Source organism: Copadichromis virginalis, linkage group LG15 (genome assembly GCF_057382275.1).
Source record: "Copadichromis virginalis isolate Kocher_CV1m ecotype Utaka linkage group LG15, C_Virginalis_male_GT1.1, whole genome shotgun sequence".
In the NCBI taxonomy this organism is placed as follows: domain Eukaryota; kingdom Metazoa; phylum Chordata; class Actinopteri; order Cichliformes; family Cichlidae; genus Copadichromis; species Copadichromis virginalis.
Genome location: NC_140632.1, coordinates 36661557 through 36683649, shown reverse-complemented (window position 1 = coordinate 36683649; position 22093 = coordinate 36661557). Strand labels below are relative to the sequence as shown.

At 39.8% G+C, this 22093-nt stretch overlaps 2 protein-coding genes across 6 annotated transcripts; one reads left to right on the top strand and one right to left on the bottom strand.

The window, feature by feature from the left end:
• Positions 1-1582: 1582 nt before the first annotated feature.
• LOC146692915 (uncharacterized) lies at positions 1583-19648 on the top strand. Of its 5 annotated transcripts, XR_014915311.1 has the most exons (11): positions 1583-1968; positions 2278-2430; positions 3073-3178; positions 3374-3497; positions 3765-6122; positions 6254-6422; positions 7333-7515; positions 7850-7941; positions 8320-8514; positions 8603-8679; positions 8936-10049. XR_014915311.1 is itself a non-coding variant. In XM_085433189.1 (9 exons), the coding sequence occupies exons 1-9, from the start codon at positions 1904-1906 to the stop codon at positions 17074-17076; spliced, it is 3438 nt and encodes a 1145-aa protein (XP_085289315.1). In that variant the 5' UTR covers positions 1583-1903; the 3' UTR covers positions 17077-19648. The 5 variants fall into 5 exon arrangements, 1 of the variants encoding a protein (XP_085289315.1); XR_014915310.1 differs by having other exon boundaries at positions 7850-8514; XR_014915312.1 differs by lacking the exons at positions 7333-7515; positions 7850-7941.
• Positions 10390-12693, bottom strand: LOC146692916 (uncharacterized). The gene is made up of 3 exons (XM_085433193.1): positions 12002-12693; positions 11550-11685; positions 10390-11267 (listed from the first exon to the last, which is right to left on the bottom strand). Exons 1-3 carry the CDS (start codon positions 12595-12597, stop codon positions 10515-10517), a joined length of 1485 nt encoding a protein of 494 aa, XP_085289319.1. The 5' UTR covers positions 12598-12693; the 3' UTR covers positions 10390-10514.
• Positions 19649-22093: the final 2445 nt, after the last annotated feature.

The following is a 22093-nucleotide window of genomic DNA, read 5'->3' as shown; positions in this document are numbered from 1 at the left end:
AACGCGTTATTTGTAACGCGTTACTGTAATCCGATTACTTTTTTCAAGTAACGAGTAAAGTAAGGGATTACTATTACAAAAACGGTAATTAGATTACCTTTACTTTCCCGTAGGAACGCTGCGTTACTGCGTTACTAAAACCGTGAATCTTTTGCGAGAATGTCTCACGACAGTGACGTAAGCGAGTGCGCCGTTGGTGACAACAGCTGTGTGCAGATCAACAATGGATAACATATCGATTGTGGGAGAGAGTATGAGCGTGCAGCGTTTAAAGCGTGGAAGTACTGACCTTACTTTGAGTTTGATTCCATAAAAAGTGACAAAAACATTAGTGTCCGCTGTGCGTGGGAAGAAAACTTCTTTTTACAGCGAAAAAACCCCTAAACTTCCAAGGAAGCACCGAGTAGCTACGACGTAATGGGAAACTCACAGAGCTGCCATATCCTTCCACTGACCGCAGCACACCTGCACCAGGGTAAACCTCCGCCTACCCAACTCCTGCTTTACAGGTGAAAATAGAGCAACAGGACCGCTGAGTCTTTGACTTTATTTATTTTCTGCTGTGTTTTACGTGCATCTATTTGAAAGACTGAGTGTAAACACACAAAATATTTTATTTTATGTGGTGGAATGTGCAGAAAATAGGTTTAAATGTTAAACTAATTTATTCAAGTCAGAGAATGTTGCATATAATTAAATTTTTGCTTGATGCATAAAGTTAAAAGATTAAAACTAATAAAACAAGTTAAAAAGAGACTTTTCCATTTGATTACATTTTGTATGATGGATTATGCAGGAAAAAGTAGAATTGGGCTGAAAGATCTATCGCTTTATCACCTCTTCAGGTTGTAAATCGTGTTTTTAAAAAGTAACTAAGTAACTAAGTAATTAATTACTTTTGAAAATAAGTAATCAGTAAAGTAACGGGATTACTTTTTGGGGGAGGTAATCAGTAATTAGTTACTGATTACTTTTTTCAAGTAACTTGACCAACACTGCCCACTACCATGTGCTAGTAGTATCATCAGCAGAAAATACGCATTTTAAATTCATAAATACCTCCCATAAATCATTTATATTCAACAGAAAAAAATATTAGTTGTAAATACATAAACATAATAAATAAATAAATAAATATAGAACTAAGGCAGTCTCCGTCCCTATCCTACTTAAGTAGCCTATTTGAACCTCTTGCAAATTGCCAAATGTATCTTGTAAAGGGATATTAATATTCAGCTTTGCCTTGTGCGCCTTCCTTGATATTAGACTGCATGTGTATTTTTGAGTGGCTTAATGATTCTGAAGTACCATTTCATGTAAGCATTTGTTGCATTATAATGAGTTAATTAGCAGTGTGTGTTCGAGCATTTGAGTTTTATGTGACTCCGTCTATTAATTAAAAGTTTTGAAGCTAAAATAAAATACAGCAGTGGAATAGAAACGCTGTGACCTACAAAGACATCAGTAGTTTTTCAGGCAAAGACTTTGTGCCTTGCTTTAAATGAATCTATCACCTCATTGGTTAACTTTGTCCAATCAGAGGCGCATGTGGGAGGGATTTCCGTTTGCTGCGGGGCTTGGAGGGAAGTCTGAAAACAATGTACCGTAGCTTCATCGAAAAGTAAAAAAACAAAATGTAGATAAACTGTGAGTTATTGCTTTAGAATCTGAAACGCTCGCCCAATCGTCCAAGCTGCATTGAAAAAAAAATCATGTTAACGTTTTGCCGGCTTAAACTTTAGGAAAACGTAGTTTAATGTACGCAAACAATAGCTCGATTTCTGCAGCTTGCAAGTCGCCGTTAGCTCTGCTTGCTAACGTGAGCCAGAGCCACGTAATTTATTACACGCTGCTCGGAAGATGTTCAGAGTTTAGATAAATTAAAAAACAAGTATCGCTGGCCATGGATCGACACACGAGGAGACTGACGAGTCAGCTGTGTAAAGCGGTGAATGAAGGAGATCCCAGGTGAGGTCCATCCCTTTTTCTTCTTTCCCCTGACATGTCCTGTGTTGTAAACATGCTACAGCCACCCACGTCAGACTAACATTAGGATTTACGTTTTTACATTTGTATACCTTATCCAGCTCTGATCTCTCAAAAAGAAAATCAATACTATCCACGATGTCGGTTTTCCAATAAAAAATTAAGTGTGCATGAACTCTATATATCTACATAGCTACATATTTCAGTCCTTACTAGTTTGTTACGGGTGTTTTCATTTTTCGATATGTTAGTTTGTATTTGTCAGTGTAACACGTCTTGCTTTCGTGACAGATCTGTGCAGCAACTTCTTTTACAAGGCGCAAACCCCAATCTGGTGGGTACCAAAGGGGTAGCTGCTGTACACTTATCTGTTGGCAAAGAAACTGAGAAGAACATAAGATGCTTGAAAACCTTGCTGCAATATGGAGCTGACCCCAATATAAGGTATAGATCCAAAACAGTCACTTAACATCATATACATTTAGTCACTATAGTGTATTTTAAGTCAAAGAAGCAAGACAGTTTTTCAGCCTTAGTTCTGGGGTTTTAACACAAGCATTGTATTAACTCACTACTACATAGTCCCCCATTTTATAAAAGGATTGTATTTAATATTTGCATGAAAATGCTTTGCACTTAATGACTGCCTGAAGTGTAGAAGCCTTGGACATGCTCTGCCAGGCCTCTAATGCAGCCACCTTCAGTTGCTGGTTTGTTTATGTCTATGCCAGTGTCTTCAGTAGCTGAAAAACATGCTCTCTTGGGTTGCCCGTTGAAGGACATCTTATTTATTTTTCTATACAAATTCTTGGGTTGCTTTTGCAGTATGTTATGACTGTCATTCCTAAACAATTGCTGCAAAAGTTTTGTTAAACTCTTTGAATCAAAAAGTGAAGTCTGCACTCCAATCCCATCTGGATTGTTTCATTTAAAATCTACTGTTGTGGTTTACAGAGACAGAATTGCCAACATTGTGCTGTTTGTATTTGTTTACTTACCGTGGTATATCAGTAGTTTTGTTTGAAATATTGGCCAGATTTTTCATAAACTTTGCACCGACTTGTAATGATGAAATGTCGATTTTAGGTCATCAGAAGGCCTCACTCCTCTTCATGTTGCTGCACTGTGGGGATGTTATCAAAATCTCAAGCTGCTCTTGATGAACGGAGGGAATCCATATATCAAAGATAATGTATGAATTGCTTAATCGTGGCTTTTAGACTAGTTTTTGGGAACATTTAGGTTAATCTGTTGTTTATATTTGTGACAACTTCAAGAGAATACCTGAAGGGTACTGTAAAGTATACTATAAAATTCTAATCTTTTGCTTTGAATATAGTGAACATTTTACTTTGAGTTTTCTCTTACTTCCGCTTTATTAATCCAGGAAGGAAACACTCCACAGCAGCTTGCAGAGCAACAGGAAAATCGAAAATGTGCCCATCTCCTTCAGGAATACCAGGCTGGCCCAACAGACACTGAGGAGGATGACATACCTCAGTTCCAATACTGTAAGATGACCTTTTTCAAGTCTTTGACAGTTGTATAATCACACTGAGAGCGCTGTTGAGAAGCTCCGCTACCGATTGTGAAACCAAAGGAGTTAAAACATTGGCAGTAGCATTACCTGTTTTTACTATCAAATAATGAAAAAACACAAGAACTATAACCTGCAGAACTCCCCGCCAGGGTGTAAAGAGTGGATAAGAAAAGTTTCAGGTTTGTCTTTACAGAATTTTGCTGACAGACTAAACTATGTTCATTTTTTTCCTTCACAGCTCTGTATTCCGACCAGACAGACATGTCCAGCTATCCTGAATCGGACTACAGCTTTAGTTCCCACACATCCATGATAAGTGACTTTGGAGAAGCCCCACTGAGCAGCACAAGGCGCTCATCATTTTTTAACCTGTCTAACATTAATGGACGACTAAGTTGCAGAAGTGTATCGCATCACAGACCATCTTATCCTTCCATACTTTCAAGCACTCGCATGTCTGCGGTGGAGCCTGCAGCTGCAGTATCGAATCTTAAAGAAGATGGCAATTGTACCGATGATACCACATCGAAAGGCGAGGAATGTACTGCTTCACCTGATGGCATAATCCCTCCTTCCAACTTCCCTGCAGTTTCCTTCATGCGAGCAAGTCGGAAGAGCGTGAGCTTCAGGGATGACGTGGATGAATATTACCCTGTTTTCAGCCCCGAATCTCCCCAGCAGAATCCTGCTGTTGATGGCTGCCAGCGCAGCTTACCTTTTGACATATCTGAGTATTCTGATTTCCTGGATTCAGAACGCATGGCTACTATTTTAGACAAGCAGGGCATTGACGCCACATCACCGGATCATGTCTACATTTTCTGCAGGGAAAGCAGTGAGAGCACAGAAGAGGACTTGGAGAAAACAGTCCTTGTTCACTGTGCTTTGGAAGAAAGTGATGATGAACAGGAAACAGAGCGTGTAAAAGACGCTCAGGGGAACAGTGATGAAAACAAAGTACACTGCCATGCTGCCGGCAGCAGCAGTGGAACTAGTAGTAGCCATTATAGTAGCTGTGAGAGTGACCATTACACCAGTGCTCTGGATGCCTCTGTAAACCCTGAATGTCTTTCACTTAGTGCAGCAGATGATGTTTCTGCCAAGACCGCATTAGACAGAAAGACTCTGACTTCTACAAATTCTGATTGTGAACTTACAAAGATTCATATGGAAGCTAATACTGATTCCAAACCTCAAACGGTTGAGCGTTTATCAGGTATGCTTAATAAACTGACCTTGTCTGGAGTAAAAAATCCAAACAATGATATAGTTCAGGGTTGTGGTGGTAATGATGTAGACAGTCCAAGTAAGGAAGATGTTGTTGAGTCCGCAGCAGTAGAAGAAAAAAGTGATCATCCATTCACACCCAGTCCTTTTGTAACAGGCAGGACACGCTCAAGAATGAGCCGTTGCTCGCTGAGAACAAGCAGAACTGAGAGCCTCTCCACATCTTTGTTCGAAGATACCCTGCCTACACCAGTTCGAATACGCCGCCAGACTCCCAGATCTCCAACCAGTGAAGAGTTTTATAACTCACCACGCTTACCATCCAGTGCACACTGCTTTTCAGGCAGACCCACAGAAGGAGGGTGCTTGTCTGTGGACTGCCAAGAGACACAGTCCAGTACTCTCAGAGGCTCAAGTGTTAGTAACAGCCAGGCTGATACGCTTCTCCTCTCTACAAGTGTGACAGACTCTGCTGTTCAGTCACAGACTTTGTGTGACACGTTTCTACTCGAGAGCAATAATGACAATTCAGTCAGTGCTTATGAGAGAAACATTGCAGAGATTGCTTTTGCTATGCAGGAACAGAACTGTAATCTCACTGAAGACGGGGAATTTCTGACTGACGATCTGACAAGTTCAGATGAGACAACTACAAAGAGAAATGTAAACGATACCCCTCATGAGGAGCAGGTAGAAAGCCTAAACAATGAAGATGCCTGGATAACTAGGGACTGTAGCTCTCTGCCAGACTCTGTGTCGTCATCATCCACCTCCAGCTATGGTTCTCCAAGGAGATCCAAGGAGGACTCTGATTTTCCCTGCACCCCAGGTACTGGCTGCACACCGAGGTACAGCATGAGCAGGCTTTCAAGCTGCCGTAGGCCACAGCACCTGGCTAACCTGTCCTACACCCCTGGAGGGCGTCCACACATTCAGGATGTGGACGAACCAGTAGAGTACCTGTACACAGATACCGAACGCGGCCACAAACTGATTGAGACCCATGTCCCACCTACAGCAGACACCTCCCTCAGCTCCAGCGTGAGTACTACCAGCAGTGAGGAGACCATACTTTATGACTGGCGTACTTTGCATGCTGACATGGTGGACAGCAAAGAAAAAGAGAATCAGAAACCCCAGGTGGAGGTACAGAAGGCGGAAAATGAGAAGTGTGTGGACAATATTTTGCCAGAAATCAGAGGGATAACTGACAAGGAGCTCAGATCGAGGCTGGTGGAGCTGGGGGAAAGTCCAGGCCCCATCAGCAGTCGTACAAGGCCCACCTACATGCGAAGACTGTGCCGCCTGGTACAGGAGTCCAACTGCCAGTCACAATATCAACAGAAGAAGTTAGAGCAACCACAAGCAGGTAATGCTTTATTTCAAGTTTTTAAGTGACTTAAGGTAAGTTGAGCTCTGTTGTAACATTTCATTAAATATAATATCTACTCTTAAAATATATGAACACATACATTGACATTTAGTTTTTTATTTTTACAGATGCAGGTTACAGTCCAGAATTGTGTAGGGTTCTGGAGACCTTTAATCTTCCCAATTGCCAGGCTGATGAGCAGGCTTTGTGCCAGCAGTTTGACCAACCAGATCAGAACAGGAAGTGGAGAGAGGGCATCATCAAGTCCAGTTTCAACTACCTGCTGCTTGATCCAAGGTGCTTTTACCGTCATTTTTATTTATGTTTTGTTTTCTTCTGTGCATTCAGAGGAGATGAGTTGCTGCTGACTGTGTGAAAATGTTCACATTCACACTTCAGTAGATGCATCAGAGAGCACTTGTGTTCTGGATTCACCCCTATAAATCTCTAGTCATATTAGTTGTCTAAATTGAGCTAGTAATGGGCTTGTTTGTGTCTAATACAATACAATACAATACAACTTTATTTATATAGCACATTTAAAAACCAACGGTATACCAAAGTGCTTCACAATAAAACAGCAGGTTAAAACATGAATTAACAAAGTACTGAATATGCTAACAGGTCACTGGCACTAATTACACAAGAATAAAAGTGAATATTAAATAAAACTTGCTAAAAACACATAGGTTTTAAGTAGAAGAAGATATTAAGAAAGATAAAATTGGAATTAAGTATAAAATACAGGTGTTAACCAACCGGGAAAGAAAGATTAAATAAGTGAGTTTTTAATCGTGATTTAAATAATTGGATGGAGTCAGATGCGCGAATAGCAATGGGAAGGTTGTTCCACAGGTTAGGTGCAACCAGGGCAAACGCACGGTCACCTCTGCTCTTATGCCGAGATCGAGGCTGTACCAAGAGTAATTGGTCGGACGATCTGAGGGCTCTCCCAGGGGTGTATGGTCTAAGAAGTTCGGCGAGATAGCTAGGGGCTGCATTATTCATAATTTTGAAGGTAAGCGGCAATATTTTAAATTTGATGGGGAGCCAGTGCAAATCAGCAAGGACAGGGGTGATAGAGGCAAACCTTCCGGTACCAGTCAAAAGGCGTGCCGCAGCATTTTGGACAAGCTGTAATCTATGGAGAAGAGCAGCAAGTAAAGGGAATGGACTACTTGCACTAACACTTCCGCGTTCTATGTAGTCCTGCCCCAGTGCTTCCGGTGCGGTTAAACCATGGCGACGTTCTACACTCGCTGCCTACAAGAGCTCCCAAAATTGAACATCACCGATGTTCATCGGATTTGCAGAGTGATGACTACCCCCGCCAGCAAATTAGATAAAGGATTTAAGTTATATGCTGCGTCATATATACACAACTACGAAGGTAAGAAAACGTAAATTAACCGACAAAGAAACGCTAGCTAACGTCAAATGCAAACACTACGTTACTCCGCTATGTCCTTCATTTGATGTCAGTTCTCTACATTACATGTTTTCTTAAACGGTGTTTTATGTCGTCCTAAACTATAGTTGAGGTTTTCTTAACTAATGTCACTTTTGTAGTTAGACACTGTTATAATGGCGTTAGGTAGTTGGCTAACTATGGAGGTAGTTAACTACCTAATGCTACTCTTGCTAAGTGTAAAATATATATGTTTAAGACATGCTGAAATGAGTAATACAGAAATAATGCTAATGGTACTTGTATCTTTATTCAGTGTCCAATAAAGACAGGTTGTCAGGGGAGGTCGGTGTGAGAGCCCTGTGCTACAGGTCAATGAGGAAGAGTGAGGCACCACACAGACTAAGTGTAGGCAGGAAGCTGTGTAAAGTTGTTAATCCCCGTTCAGTGGGGTTCAGTTCATTTAAGCATTAGTTAAGTTCATTCCTAAAGGCCCATCAACTTGAATGTTTTCCTTGTCTCCCTGCTTTATCACTCCTAATTTGACTAGTCAGATAGTTAAATCAACGTGTGTTTGGGTGATCAGAAACATTTGACAACAAGTTAATACTGCAAATATACACAATCTAAGTTATTACAGTTATCAAGCATGGTTAAGTTGTTTTAATAGGGAGAGAAGGAAACACTAAGCATTCAGGAGGGTGCGTAACCATAACACTGAACTATGTTCCTGTTCGGCTCTTCCATGAAGATGTTACATTTTTAATTTTCGTTCTTTCTTCTTAGATTAAGCTTCTGGATTCATCGCCGGTGATACTGACACATAGCCAGTGCTCCTGTGTGGCAGGCGCTGTTATGTGCAATCACACAGTGGCACTGCTCTTCCAAACAGCACACTACTCACAACTCAGAGTGCCGGTTGTCCCCCCTGTGCATAGCTGCACGGAATCTGAACAGCAATGGCACAAGCCACGGACAGTGGTAATTTAAATGAGGTTAAAGTTTTTGAATTAGTCCATGTTTACATATGAACAGCAACACCATCCATAGTAAATGTGTCTTCTGTTAGGGTGTGAAGCCAGGACCCATCAACTCCATGATCTTCACTAAGCCGGTACCAAATAGAATGGCCCAGACTGGAGTACGGTAATTACATTTGTAAAATTTGGTTTCACGTGTTACAAATGTATGTTGCTATTTTTTTCATACATACATGTGTCAGAATAGGTATTAATTTACATACAACATTACACTTTCTGAAGACGGCTAACTCAGTCATGTACATATACATCCCAGTCTCTAACTTATGCCCCACTGTTTTACACCTTTTAGTTTTTAGTTTAGTTGTTGTTCAGTATAACAACCTTCTTCCTTACATTATTGTCATTGATGTTTTCTTTAGGAGTGGCTTCTACAGAGGCATGGTGGGTCCGTTACCAGATCCCTGCTTGTTCAGAATAACGGAGGCATATGCAAAATTTAATATTGAGGACAGGCCACTTGTGACCACAATGAACATGAGACCTGACAAGCCCCTTGTGGAAAGTGCCTTTGGGCTGGTGCAGGAGGGCAGTGTTCTGTCATATCAGCAGCCGGTTTTGACAACCCGGTACATCACACTACACCGCGATGCACCACCAACACCGCACTTGCCTCTGGAGGGGTATGACATCTTGCCATGAGATTGTGTGTTTGTGTGCTCAGAAGAAGAGCTTCTGCATCTGAAAAGCTTGTCTGTAACTCTGGAAATGGCTCACAAAATAGAGGAAGCTACACGTGAGCAAAGCTCTTCGTCTGAGTGGCATCAGCTCCGCAGGCCCAGAGTGACTGCCTCTAGGTTTTGGGAGGTGTGTCACGTCAGAGGCCAGAGCTCGGCCGAGTCACTAGCAGAGCGTATATTGAAGGGAACAAGGCAGACAGCAGACATGAGGAGAGGAACTGAGATGGAGCCTGCAATAGCAGCAGAGTATAGTAGGCTAATGAATGTTAACTACTCACCCTGTGGTCTGGTCATTCACCCCATTGCTTGCTGCATCTCCTGATGGTGTTGTTTTTGACCCCAATGAATACCCCCAGTTTGGCTTCGTCGAATTCAAATGTCCCAATGTACAAAACTTTATTGACTGCAAATATGTGCAGATGGAATGTGGTACCCCTAAACTAAAAAAGAGCCACGCATATTACTGGCAAGTGCAAGGACAACTGCTCATCAGTGGGATGCAGTGGTGTGACTTTGTTGTGTGGGCACAAGAGGACTACCTAGTGCAAAGAATATACATGGATACAGATGTGCACAATGCAATCAGAGAAAAGGCAGACTATTTCTTTTTTTACATATATATGCCAAGATACCTGTGTTTGAAAAAATGAACAGTAAAAACATAGCAAAAAGAAAAACAGATCCTTCAGGCTGGCTGGAACAAAATAACTGATGTTTTATTTTCAATATATTTCATGAATTCTTTTGTTGTTACATGTTACCTTTATGTGACATCAATAAACTGTTATTTAAGCAATGGCATCAATTTAATTTTTAAAAACACACATTAAAACGTTGAATTTGTGCAGAACTTATTTACATGGTAAGTATTTAAAACTCCATGCCTAGCATACTGATATACATTTAGACAATAACACAACTGAACTGTAGAAAATGATAAATGGTATTTTTGATGTTCCAAAAGCTCAATGTCACTTATGATTTTAAAACGATTTAGTGATTTACTTTATAATTTTGATAAACAGTTTTGTTGAATCTGAATAGTAATATAGTAATATAATTAAACAGTATTATTAACATTAAACATTTGCAATGAATTTGAATTATCAATAACTGAAACTCAACTATCAGCACTCAAGTACCATTTCTGTAATCAAGTATTGTCAGCTGAGAAGGAAGAAATGCAACTGTAGTGGCCTCAGCTGCAGGTCATTTTCCATAAGTTACTGGCACTGGTGTCTTGGGAAAAATCCATCTTGTCTCACTTAACCCATTTTTTAACTAATGCTGTGTTCTGGTAATTTGACAGCATACATGCCACTGCAAACAGTTGGTTGATATTATAAACATGTGACATGGTAATGATGCTATCAAAAAGTTTGTTCTGTTTGATCCTCCTAATGACTCGCTCCACATGTACCCTGAGTCTGGCTATGGCCTGCGTCTCCTTAACCTGGTATGCTGGCATCTGCTTCTGCTTAGATAGAAAAGGTGGGCAGTACACTTTGCATTTACAACAATCAGTGATTAGGAAGCCCTTATCTACCATCACTGCCATGTCTTCAGTCAACTTCTCAGCAATGCCTGATTGTTTGAATAGTTCCTTGTCACTAACCGAACCAGCATACAGATTAGAGATGAATGTCACTGGACCATGTGGAGCTATGCCAACCAGGGCTTTCATCGTACAGTGGGATTTGTACGAAGAGTACATTTCACTTTGGAGAAGTGGTGAGGATGGTGTCTGACACCTCAGCTCTGTACAGTCAAGGATCATCTGGGTGTCTGAGAAATCTTTGAATTCCTCAGGGAGGTAAGCTTGCACTTCTTCACGTGTAAGCCAGATGCACTGAGACCCCAGTGCAGTGGCAAGAAAATTTGTCCATGTTGCAATAATGCGGCTCACTGTGGACTGGTGTATGTTAAATCGGTGTGCCAGGTCCCTCTCCTTCAAACCAACTGACAGGAAAACCAGGAAAAGAAAAAACTCGTCAATTGGCTGTAGCAGCTGCCTCTGGAAGGTGAAAACAAAAGGGAAAATGTTACTCCTTAAGCTATGAACTAGTAAAATTATTCTTTTCTTGGCTAAATGTTTTGTAATGGTTAGGCATACCATACTGTACCATGGGGTAAACAATGAGGTGCTGTAGTGCACAGGTGTATGTATGTAAAGGATACTGAGTCTAGCATACATACACCTGTGTATGTATGCTACTGTACATAATGTAATGTTATTGTACATAAATACAATAACATTACACCTCTAGTTCTAACTACCAACAAACCCATAACCTACTGTTGATGTGCGTGCAGGTGTCAACACTTCTTCGTTCCGATTGGCAGCTGACTTGGCTCTTGAAACCCGGATCATTTTATAGATGCAAGGCTCAATCAAAACCCAGAATGCCATCAAATGATCATAGCTTGGAAATCTATTCACGAGAGAGCCATACATCGTGTCAATCATTAATTAACATTACACACTGACATAAAAATAATGTGAACTGTGACAAATATGCTAATGGAATGCTGTATAAAATAGTCTGATTAAGAGTATTTGGTGTTGTATTTTACCTGTAGCATTAGGATATCGTTTAAATACTAAAGCATCTACATAAAACATACAATCAGCAGAGAAAAAGTAAATATCTATTTTGTTTTCATTAAGACTGGAAAAACTTTCGAAATTTAACTGATGGTGACCTTGGTATATTTTAAACAGTTAGCTTGAATAGAACTTAGATGTACCTGGTATAGAATCGGATGTCAGTGTCGGAGCCAGCAAAACGCTGTAACCCAAATTCTCGCTGGACACGTAACTCCTGTATTTCCTTCCTCAGAGTCTCCACGTCTTTGGACAGGTCTTCTGCAGCTGATGCAGATATGTCCAATGCAGACGGCTCAGGGACTGAGCAGTAGTCATGATCTCTTGTAAGACTTTGCTCTTCTTGATCGTCAGGAGGAACTAGTTCAGGGCGTCGCTCCGTTCTCTCCCAAACACTACGCCGCGGTGGTTCAACTTTATAGCCATTCCACTCAAAAAGTGTTGGTACAGCACCTTTAATAAGCCTCCTTCGACCATCGAGGGTTGTTGGCTCTATGAGTTGATCACTGGCAAAGTGTCTGCAGCAGACCCTGGTGTGAGAGGTGATCGTGAAATGATCCCGGCGTATGTTTACCGGCCATTGTCTTCTCAAGTCGGAATGGGTCGGAAAGGCATGAAAACTTAGTATGCCGTTAAATTTGGCTGAAGCTGAACAAAGTGGGACACAGCAATGCTCGGAGTATTTCTTCTCCTGTTTTTGAAAATGTTCTGTTTTAAATACTTTCCTTTTTATACTCATTCTGAAGCGACATTAGCATAGCTACCGATAGATAAGCAAACGTACCGGAAACGCACAAGCGGTACTATTTGGAAACGGAAATACGTCACATGCCCTAGTGCAAGTAGTCTATTACATTAATCTAATCTAGAGGTCACAAAGGCATGAATAAGCTTTTCAAGACCCTTATGTGGTAGACGCAGTTGGTAGAAGCTAGATTTGACTACAGAGGACACTTGTTTGTCATATTTGAAAGAGCTGTCCAGCAGCACACCTAGATTACTAACGGTGTCAGAGAGAAAAGTGGCAAGGGATCCAAAGGTATCAACTAGTTGGCCCTGGGGGAAATGACTGTCAAACACCACAATTTCGGTTTTCTTTTCATTTAAGATAAGAGAGTTGCCCAAAAGCCATTTGACTTCTCTCATGCACTCTAGGAAGCAGTGCAGTGACAGCAACATCGTCACTTAGCTGAAAGTAAATTTGTATATCATCAGCATAGCAATGAAATGACATGTTGCATTTTTCAACGGTTAAGCCTAGAGGTAGCATATAGAGTGAGAATAACATTGGGCCCTACACAGAGCCTTGAGGCACGCCACAGCAGAAGGATGCTGCAGAGGAAGAATAGGTACCCAGAGTGACAGAGGGGGACCTTGTTCGAAAGATAGGATTTAAACCAGTTAAAGGCGTCACCTCTAATGCCAACTGTATGTTCTAATCTCGTTAGCAGAATATTATGGTCCACCATATCAAAGGCTGAGGACAAGTCCAGTAAGACTAAGACCGCTGAACCACCTGAATCGGCAATTAGGAGAAGATCATTAAGGACTCAGCAGAGCTATTTCAGGGCTGTGACGTGGTTTAAAGCCAGACTGAAATTTATCACTGATGTTGATGAATGAAGTTGCGAGAGAACTATCTTCTCCAAGATTTTGGACAGGAACGGGAGTTTGGAAATCGGCCTGCAGTTCACAAGGTCATTATGATCGAGGCTCTTGTTTTGAGAACAGGCTGCACTATGGCATTTTTAAAGGCTGTCAGAACATGGCCAGAAAGCAATGAAGAATTCATTAGAGTTAAAATACTGGGCCCAATTGTATCAAAACTATCCTTGATAATGCGTGATGGGAGAATATCATGTACAGAATTTGTATTTTTCAGTTGTTCAGCTATTTGCTTAAGAGCAGTGAGTGACACTGGCGCAAACTGATGAAAGGTTGATAAACATCCTGGGGTGAAAGCAAGGCTCACAACTAAAGGGTGTGAAGACTTGAGAGATAAAATTTTATCTGTGAAGTAATTTAAAAATTGTTCGCAGAGACCTGGAGACGACACCGTCGGCATTTCATGACAGGGGTTAACCACTGAATTAAAGATTTTAAACAACATTTGAGGATTAGGGCTATTAGTCTCAATAATTTCAGAAAAGAAAGCTGCATTAGCCATTTTAGCAGCATTTTGAAACTTCAGGCGGCTGGTACGTAAGATATCAAAGGATACCTCAAGCTTATCTTTTTTCCACCTCCTCTCGGCTCTGCACCACACACGCCGTAGGGCACGTGTTGAGTCGTTTAACCAATGTTGGGAATTGGTTTGAGGACATTTCATTTTAATAGGTGCTACAACGTCAAGGATAGAGGAGCATGTGGATAGCAAAGAATTAGCAAAGTCATCAACTGTATGAGGTATAGGACAATCAGTAATAGTGGGTGCAGAATTAACGAACACCACAGAAAAATTAGCCACAGTTTCAAAATTAATTATGGGCATAGGGCGTCTGAGGCTCTCAGGGTGCATAAATCAACATCAGAAATAACTGGGAAGTGATCAGAGATCCCAACATTGTCAGTGTTCTTAATACAAACGTCATATGAAGAAAAAAAAAAACAGATCAAGGGTATGGCCTTTAGAGTGGGTTGGTTCATTTAGCCACTGAACAAGGTTAAGAGAGTCAGTTAGAGCAAGAAAGTCTTTGGCTAATGGATCATCCTTACAACAGATATCAATATTAAAATCACCAGTGATAAGAACACCGTCATATTTAAAAAGAACAGATCCTAATAGCTCAGCAAAATCCTGTATAAAAGCCTTGTTGTATTTCGGCGGTCGGTAGACCACAACACACAGAGTTATAGAAGAATCGGCCAACTCCAGTAATTGAACTTCAAGGCTAGGGTAGGTAGGGGAGGGGAGCTGCCGAATTTTATGTTTATTTTTAAAAACTGAGGCTAAGCCACCACCTCAGCCTGTAAGCCTAGGTGAGCTGAAGAAGGCACAGTCTGGGGGGAGAAGTTCCGAGAAGGAGAACGTCTCACCAGGGCTAATCCAAGTCTCCGTCAGGAACAAAACAGCCCCAAGGCGAGGAAAAAGTCATTTAAAACACCAGCGACCTTACATTTAGTAGAGCCATCCGTGTCATGGGCGCCATGTCCCTACTCGTAGTGCGTCACAAACGGCTTAGGTTGCTGTGATGCACGCCACCTCTGGAAGACGTTATCCAGGTCTGAATAGGCAGGCATGGGACTGGGAGGGCTGGGTAAACTTGCCGTCCGACAAGCAGATCCACCGACGACTAAGCGATCTGGCAAGAAGGCAATCACGGGAGGAGGAGAGAAGACGTAGAATATCCATGCTAGCATGTGGATTAGCCATAGCCTGTGGTTTAAGGTAAGCCTTAAGACGGACGTGAATACCACTCCGTTTGCCCCGCTTCCTATAGCATTTCTTATACATGGTGGGTAGGGGTAGTCAGGATATGCTGGTGGAGGAGTCCGATTGTGACAGGGTGGCGTCTCCCAGAGTCCGGCATGGATCGGAACCATAGGAGTGAGAGAATCGAAGATTTAAGTGTTTGTCAGTCATAAGTAATTAGTGCATTGCCACCTGATGAGAATATTACCAAGAGAATGAGGAATACAATGCAAAAGTCAACAAAGAGGGGTTGAAAGGAGAGGTGAAGACGGCACACTGGCACCATCTTTGAAACCCCCAGTTTAAATGTCTAAGCCAAATATAGTTTTAAAATAGAATACCATAAACACCTCTCAACTCTAAAAATATTAATTGAATCGTTTATTTCCCTCTCTGACAGAGTGACAAAAAACCTTCCCTTTCGCAGTCACACCATGACCCCAAAGGAGTGTTTCCAGACTTTTATCCATGCTATATTTTATGTTGGCAAAGGAAAACGCTCCCGTCCCTACAGTCATCTGTACGAGGCTTTAGAATACTTTAAAGGTGACAAAACCTCAAAGGTAAGGATGCAAATATTGATCGGTATTAATATATCATATTGAAATAGTCTTTAATCGCGTAGTAAATATGTAGTTTGATTCTTTTTTTTGTTCTTCCTTGTCACAGAAACTGTGCTCCAAAGTCCAGCACATCCTTCAGGTGTGGAACACAGGGCAGGGTGTCATCTCTCTGCATTGTTTCCAAAATGTTATTCCTGTGGAAGCCTACACAAGAGAGGCCTGTATGGTGGAGGCGATTGGTGAGTGCATGAGGGCGAAACTTATCAAAAACTGAAATAACTAATAATAACATCACTACAATCCACAGCACGACTGCTGAGTACTTCCCCCTCTTTTTATGTATCAGAATCTGAAACCACCCTTGCAAACATCAGCCAAATAGGGGAAGGACCAATGATGTTAGCGGCTCATCACTGCCTCATTGGTGCCTTAAATTACTACTGTTGAAGTGTACACCTCCATGTTTAATACGTCCGTGTTGTTGAGCCCTAGCGACCTCTTGGAATATTGTAATTTTTAATATTGATAATTGTCTGAGTATCTTTTTTCTTTGGCAACCCTGCATATATTAAGTTACTCTGAAGTGATGGAACAGTGGTGCAGTGTTTAAGAAAAAGCAAAAAAGGTTTGGGGTTCAGATCCACCAGCCGCTTGGGTCTACCTGTGGAGATCCATGTGCGAGTGTGCCCTGGCTGGCACGCTTTTCTCAATGCCACAGGAAACTCTTGTTGTGCAGTGCAAGCAATGGAAAAGAATGGGTTTTAGAGCATGGTGCATGTTGCATTCTATGTGAATGGCTTATAAGCAGTTAAAAAATAAAAATGGGCGGATAGAGGACAAAAAAACCCTGAAACTGTATTATTTTAAGATATTAACACAAACATTCAGGAAAAATAGAGAAATTGTATCTAATAGCAGCATTAAGTTTGAGCGATATTAACTAATACCAACATTTTACTGTTTAAACCTGTGATAGGTGCTCGGTTTGGTTTTCATAAACTGCTAAACGCAATACTGTGTTTGACAACACTGATAGATTTGTCAGTGAAGCAACTTGACTTTCTCAACTGTTGCAGGGTTGAAGATGCTCACGAATCAGAAGCGAGGGGATTTCTATGGCATCGTGTCCAACTGGCAGACAAAGAAGAAACGGGAGCTCGGCATCCACCTGCTGTACCGTGCCATGCAGATCTTCCTGGCTGAGGGTGAAAGACAGCTTAGACCAGCTGACATCAGACAGTAGAGACACCCACTTGCAGTGGGGTGTGAACTGCTTAAACACCAGAAGGGAAAATACCACTACTTCAGAAGACGACGCAATCCTTCATTTTACAAAGATTGAGTAATGACTTTAAAATTAAGAGCTCTGGAACTTTTACCAGAATTTTATCATCTTTTGCTGATAAACTAACACTGAATCCTCATACCCAGGGATTTGCAGTTTGACAAATGTGACATTAAGTTCAGTTATAGCATCTTAAATGTATATCGTGGTCATATTTTAAAATATCCTTCTTCAAAGTGCTCTTAGCGTATTTAACGCTGCGCCATGAGCAGAGAATGATGGATTTGAACCCCAACTAGCAGACATTTTCTATTGTTTCATATTATGCTAGCTGAGATCTTTTACTTGTAGTTTTTTTTAAAGAGTACTTGAGGATTTCACTTTGAAAACACACATTTTGCATTTAATTTTTTCATGGAGATTGAAGAGCTATTTTCTGAGCATACTTTGTTTGGTCTGGCCAGATGTGGTTAACACGATGACACAATATTATCACAAAACTTTAAAAAACTCAAGATTTTAATAATAGAAATCAAGATCAAGCTATTTACTACAAACATTATTCCCATTTGGTTACTTTTGTTGACTCTTGTAGAATAAATTGGTTATGACTGCAAAATTTTCCAAAGAAGCAAGGAGAGCAGTAAACACAGGAACACCTAATCAGGTTACTATTTCTGTTTTTAAAAAAATGTTGTACTTATCAGGGCTTTTTAACTGTGGGTTAGCATGTTAGGTTTCCTAGAACCTCATTGTGTTCTAAAATAGGATCTTTTGTCATTTGTAAATATAGTATTTCAGTTAAATTGCATTAAAAAAAAGTTGATGTGGGTACATTTCTATCCAGGTGTTTACAAAATCAGCAGTAGAGGCAGGATGCTTTAGCGTTATGGGTCAGCTACAGACAAATGTTACACTTTATTGGCAAAACATTTGATCTATTATGATTATTTCTGCAACTTTCTGATGTTATGAAATAGATGTATCCATTATTAATAAAAAAAGATATACAACTTTAAAAGGAACCTTTTTTTTTTTTTTTTTTTTGTGCATCAGACACTACAGAGTGGTTGCACTTAATAGCAGTTGCAGGTTACCCATATGGAACGATATATATATATATACACACACACACACACACACACACACACACACACACACACAAATAAATGTTAATGTAATGCAGCAACAATTTGGATTTTATCTTGAAATAATGGAGATGTTACATTCCACGTCAAATGAATAACAAGCACATACTAATAAGAGAAAGTTTGCTTAAAATTGATTTAATTTTTAAATCATGTGTTTTTAAATCTGACCTTTGGCATTGATGTTTCTCCTTTGTGCATATTAATTTGTGCCCTTTGACGTATGCCATTTACTGACACTGCACCCTGCAGCATCCTCTCCACAGTCTGTAATACAGTTACATAGCAGATTGATATGAAAATGGTTATAGTCAGGTGATCTTCATGCATGGCTTTGAATAATAATATAATAAAAAGATATGCTCAGTAATTCTAACACTTATTTTAAAAGTATAAAAAAAAAAGCTCAGTTAAAACTAAATAAATATCATTTCATCAATATCATAAAAAAATATCATTATGAACTTTTTTGCTATGTTTTTGAAAAACAAATGTACCATTTACAAACTGGTATTAGAGCAAATGAAATTGTGTTCCATTGTTTTTGGAGGGTATTTCTGTTCATATATAAAATAAGCAGCAATTTATTTTTTGTGATTCCAACTAAAGCCGGGTGAGCTTCATCACTAGGGCCAACTCCATATACAATTACATAGTTTACTGGAAAATAATAGTGTTAAACCCAGTTTTGCCATTTGACTGTGGCTGACCCATTTAAGGAAGTACACGAATGCTTTAGCTGGTTGGAAGTATATCTCCATGATCTGCATATGTGAAGCCCAGCAGACTTTCTGAGTCAGTAGCAGAAACAGTTTCAATGTTTCAGGCCATTTCATGTGGTACTCAGGATATTCTGAATGTAAGTTATATCTCAATTATCTCATAAGACATGTAAAAAAAGGAAGGCTAAGTAGTGACATTATTACAGTGTCAGGATGATGTGGAAGCTCCAGGTATTACTTTATATCACAAAACAACACTAATTCTAACAACTGGAATTGCATTTTAGATATACATGTGTTGCACCCCCCCCCCCCCCCCCCCCCCCCCCCAAATAAAAATCTACGTTCAACTTTTCCATGAGCGAGTAAAGCGCTGGATATATGAGAGCATTAACCTTTAACTCTTATACAAGTGGTATGAAAACAAACTCTACTATTTTTGCTATTGTAATAGCATGAAAACTGTGTAGATTTATTTAGCCCTCATGTTGTTATGAAAAATAAAGCCCCTTCTCTGTAGTCTGTTATTTTCACTGTTTTTTGAATTGTCATGCACAAAAATACATTGTTGCAACTTATGTAAATGTGTGATCACATGCTCTATTTTGACTTTCTGTGATTTCAATGTAACAAAAGAAACAAAATATATCTACAAACTGCTTCACTGGTTTGTCCTTTCTTTATTCCCAGTCTTTGGTGGCCCTCTAGTGGACAAAGGAAGTAATTAATTTTGTTATTATGTGTACAAGGCAATTCTCTTGACGTAATAACTTCTCTTTAGCTGCTGTAGTTCACTGAAGGTGGTTTTTGGTGTAGCCCACATGTCATGCAGATCGTTGAACTGTGCTTAAGTCTGATACGCCTTCATTTTGTTTGTACCCTCCCCCCCTTAAAAAAAAATCAATGTGACCTTTGGTTGCATCTTTCCTACACACCCACACACAAAGAAACACACAAAGTCATTAACAGTGCGCATAAAACTGCTTTGTGAGAATGAGTTATCTCTCTACTTGGTAAAATATTCACAACTAATTTTCAAAGAATGTTCTTTAATTACTGTTATCATGACTCATTCTGTATCATCTACAGCTTCTTGTTAGTGGTTAGGCAATATTTCTCACATGATCTGCACAAGAACACTAAGTGTACTCTTATTTGCCACTGGTGTCAGTCCTGAAGCCAGTAACGAGGCCTGCACATCTCTTATAAATGGTAAATTAAGTAACTGCTTCTTTCCCCTGCAAACATTTCTGAATTTAGACTCTTTAGATAACATCTTAAAATGATGGACATTAACTTACATAATATAAGCAATCGCAAAAATAGAGGCATGTCTAAAATTAAAGAATATAAAGTAGGCCTGCTTTTAAAGCTTCAAATTACTGTTACAGTACATGTGGTGAAACTAAAGTGAAACTAAAAGACCACTTGCAGGGGTTTTCCAATTCCACCAGTACTGTTCTTGATTTTTGCTGGTCAAGAAGTGTTATAATACAGAATCGGCACACATCAGTTTTTCATTTGAAAAACAAGCAGGTACTTTCCTGGTAAGGTAGCTCAGCAAACCCCAGGCAAAAAAAGCATCTCTCTGGCCTTGCACTTTGTAAACTTTAGAAAGAGTCTAAAGAGTAGCTTCGCATATACAAGAATATTTTCACAACTTAAGAGAATCCTTAAATTTAATGCTATTTTCAAATAGAAAACTCTTTGCAGGCATATATTGCGTAATTTATAAATGGCAAGTGGAAACCACACTACAAAAAATCAAAGGGTAAAAACTGTGTATTTAATGTGTAACAATTTTGTAGAAGTTATTTTTGCATCTTTTCGATTGTTTGGATTTTAAGTCCTGGTGTTGTGTATGTATAAAGCTATATACACACCCCCACACACACTCTACTTTAATACTGTAACTCAATTTATTCATCAATATTACATTTGTATAACTATATAGAGGCACTTGTGCTACATAATTTAGATAACATTTCTTCTCAGTGAACAAAAGTTCAGAGATTAGTAAAAACTAAGAGCATAAGACATCATTTAACAAATATTGCAAGTTCAGTTATAAAATACATAACAATCCTTAATTATTAAGACGAAACGTGACATCTTGACTACATTAAAATATGTATATAATATATATAAATATATTAGTGTTATGGAGCTTTGTTCAGTTGCATTAATGTCTTGCATAGTTTTTAACTTGGTTTTAACAAAGATCTATGTGAAAGACTCATCACATCACCAAGGGTTGAATTCTCAATCATTTATTTTATAACACAGAAAAAATACACATATACAACAGGAATGCATAATAATGTGTTTATATATTCACTGTATTAGAAAAACAAATGTTTTTTTAAAACTGACAAATTACCATTTAAAAGGCTGATAGAATATATGTCCAATAACCATAATTACCAGTATTTTATATTAACCTTTAATAGTTACTATTCTTATGCAGTATTTACAATTTCTAAATCATTGATACAATCCCCGATGCACACACAAGGCATGTGCACCGTTTCTTCAAAGGTCAGTTTTTTCACAAGCTACCTCTTGCAACATTTTTCTTCCTCCCCAGCTCCCACTCCCCCAAGTCTACAGCCCCCAAAGTGATCGTGATGCGATCTGAACTGCCTGTCAATTCACACCGTCCATGTTTACTGCTCTTAAGGGTAGGCAAGGGACAGAGGCAAGCAGAGAACTAAAAAACACCATCATCAGCATAACGTGACACTATTCCTTGTGACGGTCGGATGAAATCTGGGACACAGTTGCATTCATCGTTCAGTGAGCTCTCCCACACAGTTAAACCCACCGACAGCAATGAATGTTGATTGTGACCTTTGCTGTGGTTTGCAAGCTACAAGTATTTTGTGTTTCTGGAGAATGGACGATGCGTTCCTCGTGAGCCCCACCCCTTCTAAGACCATGTCTGTGCAAAGATTTCTGCATGTGTTCTTTTCTTCTTTTCTGTGACAAAGACTAGCCACAGGGTACAGTCAACGGTCGATGGTTTTTTTTCTTTCAATTTAGCTCAAACTCACCGACAGCGTTGAATGTTCACTGGGGCAAGCAGAGACCTGATGGTGACTGGGG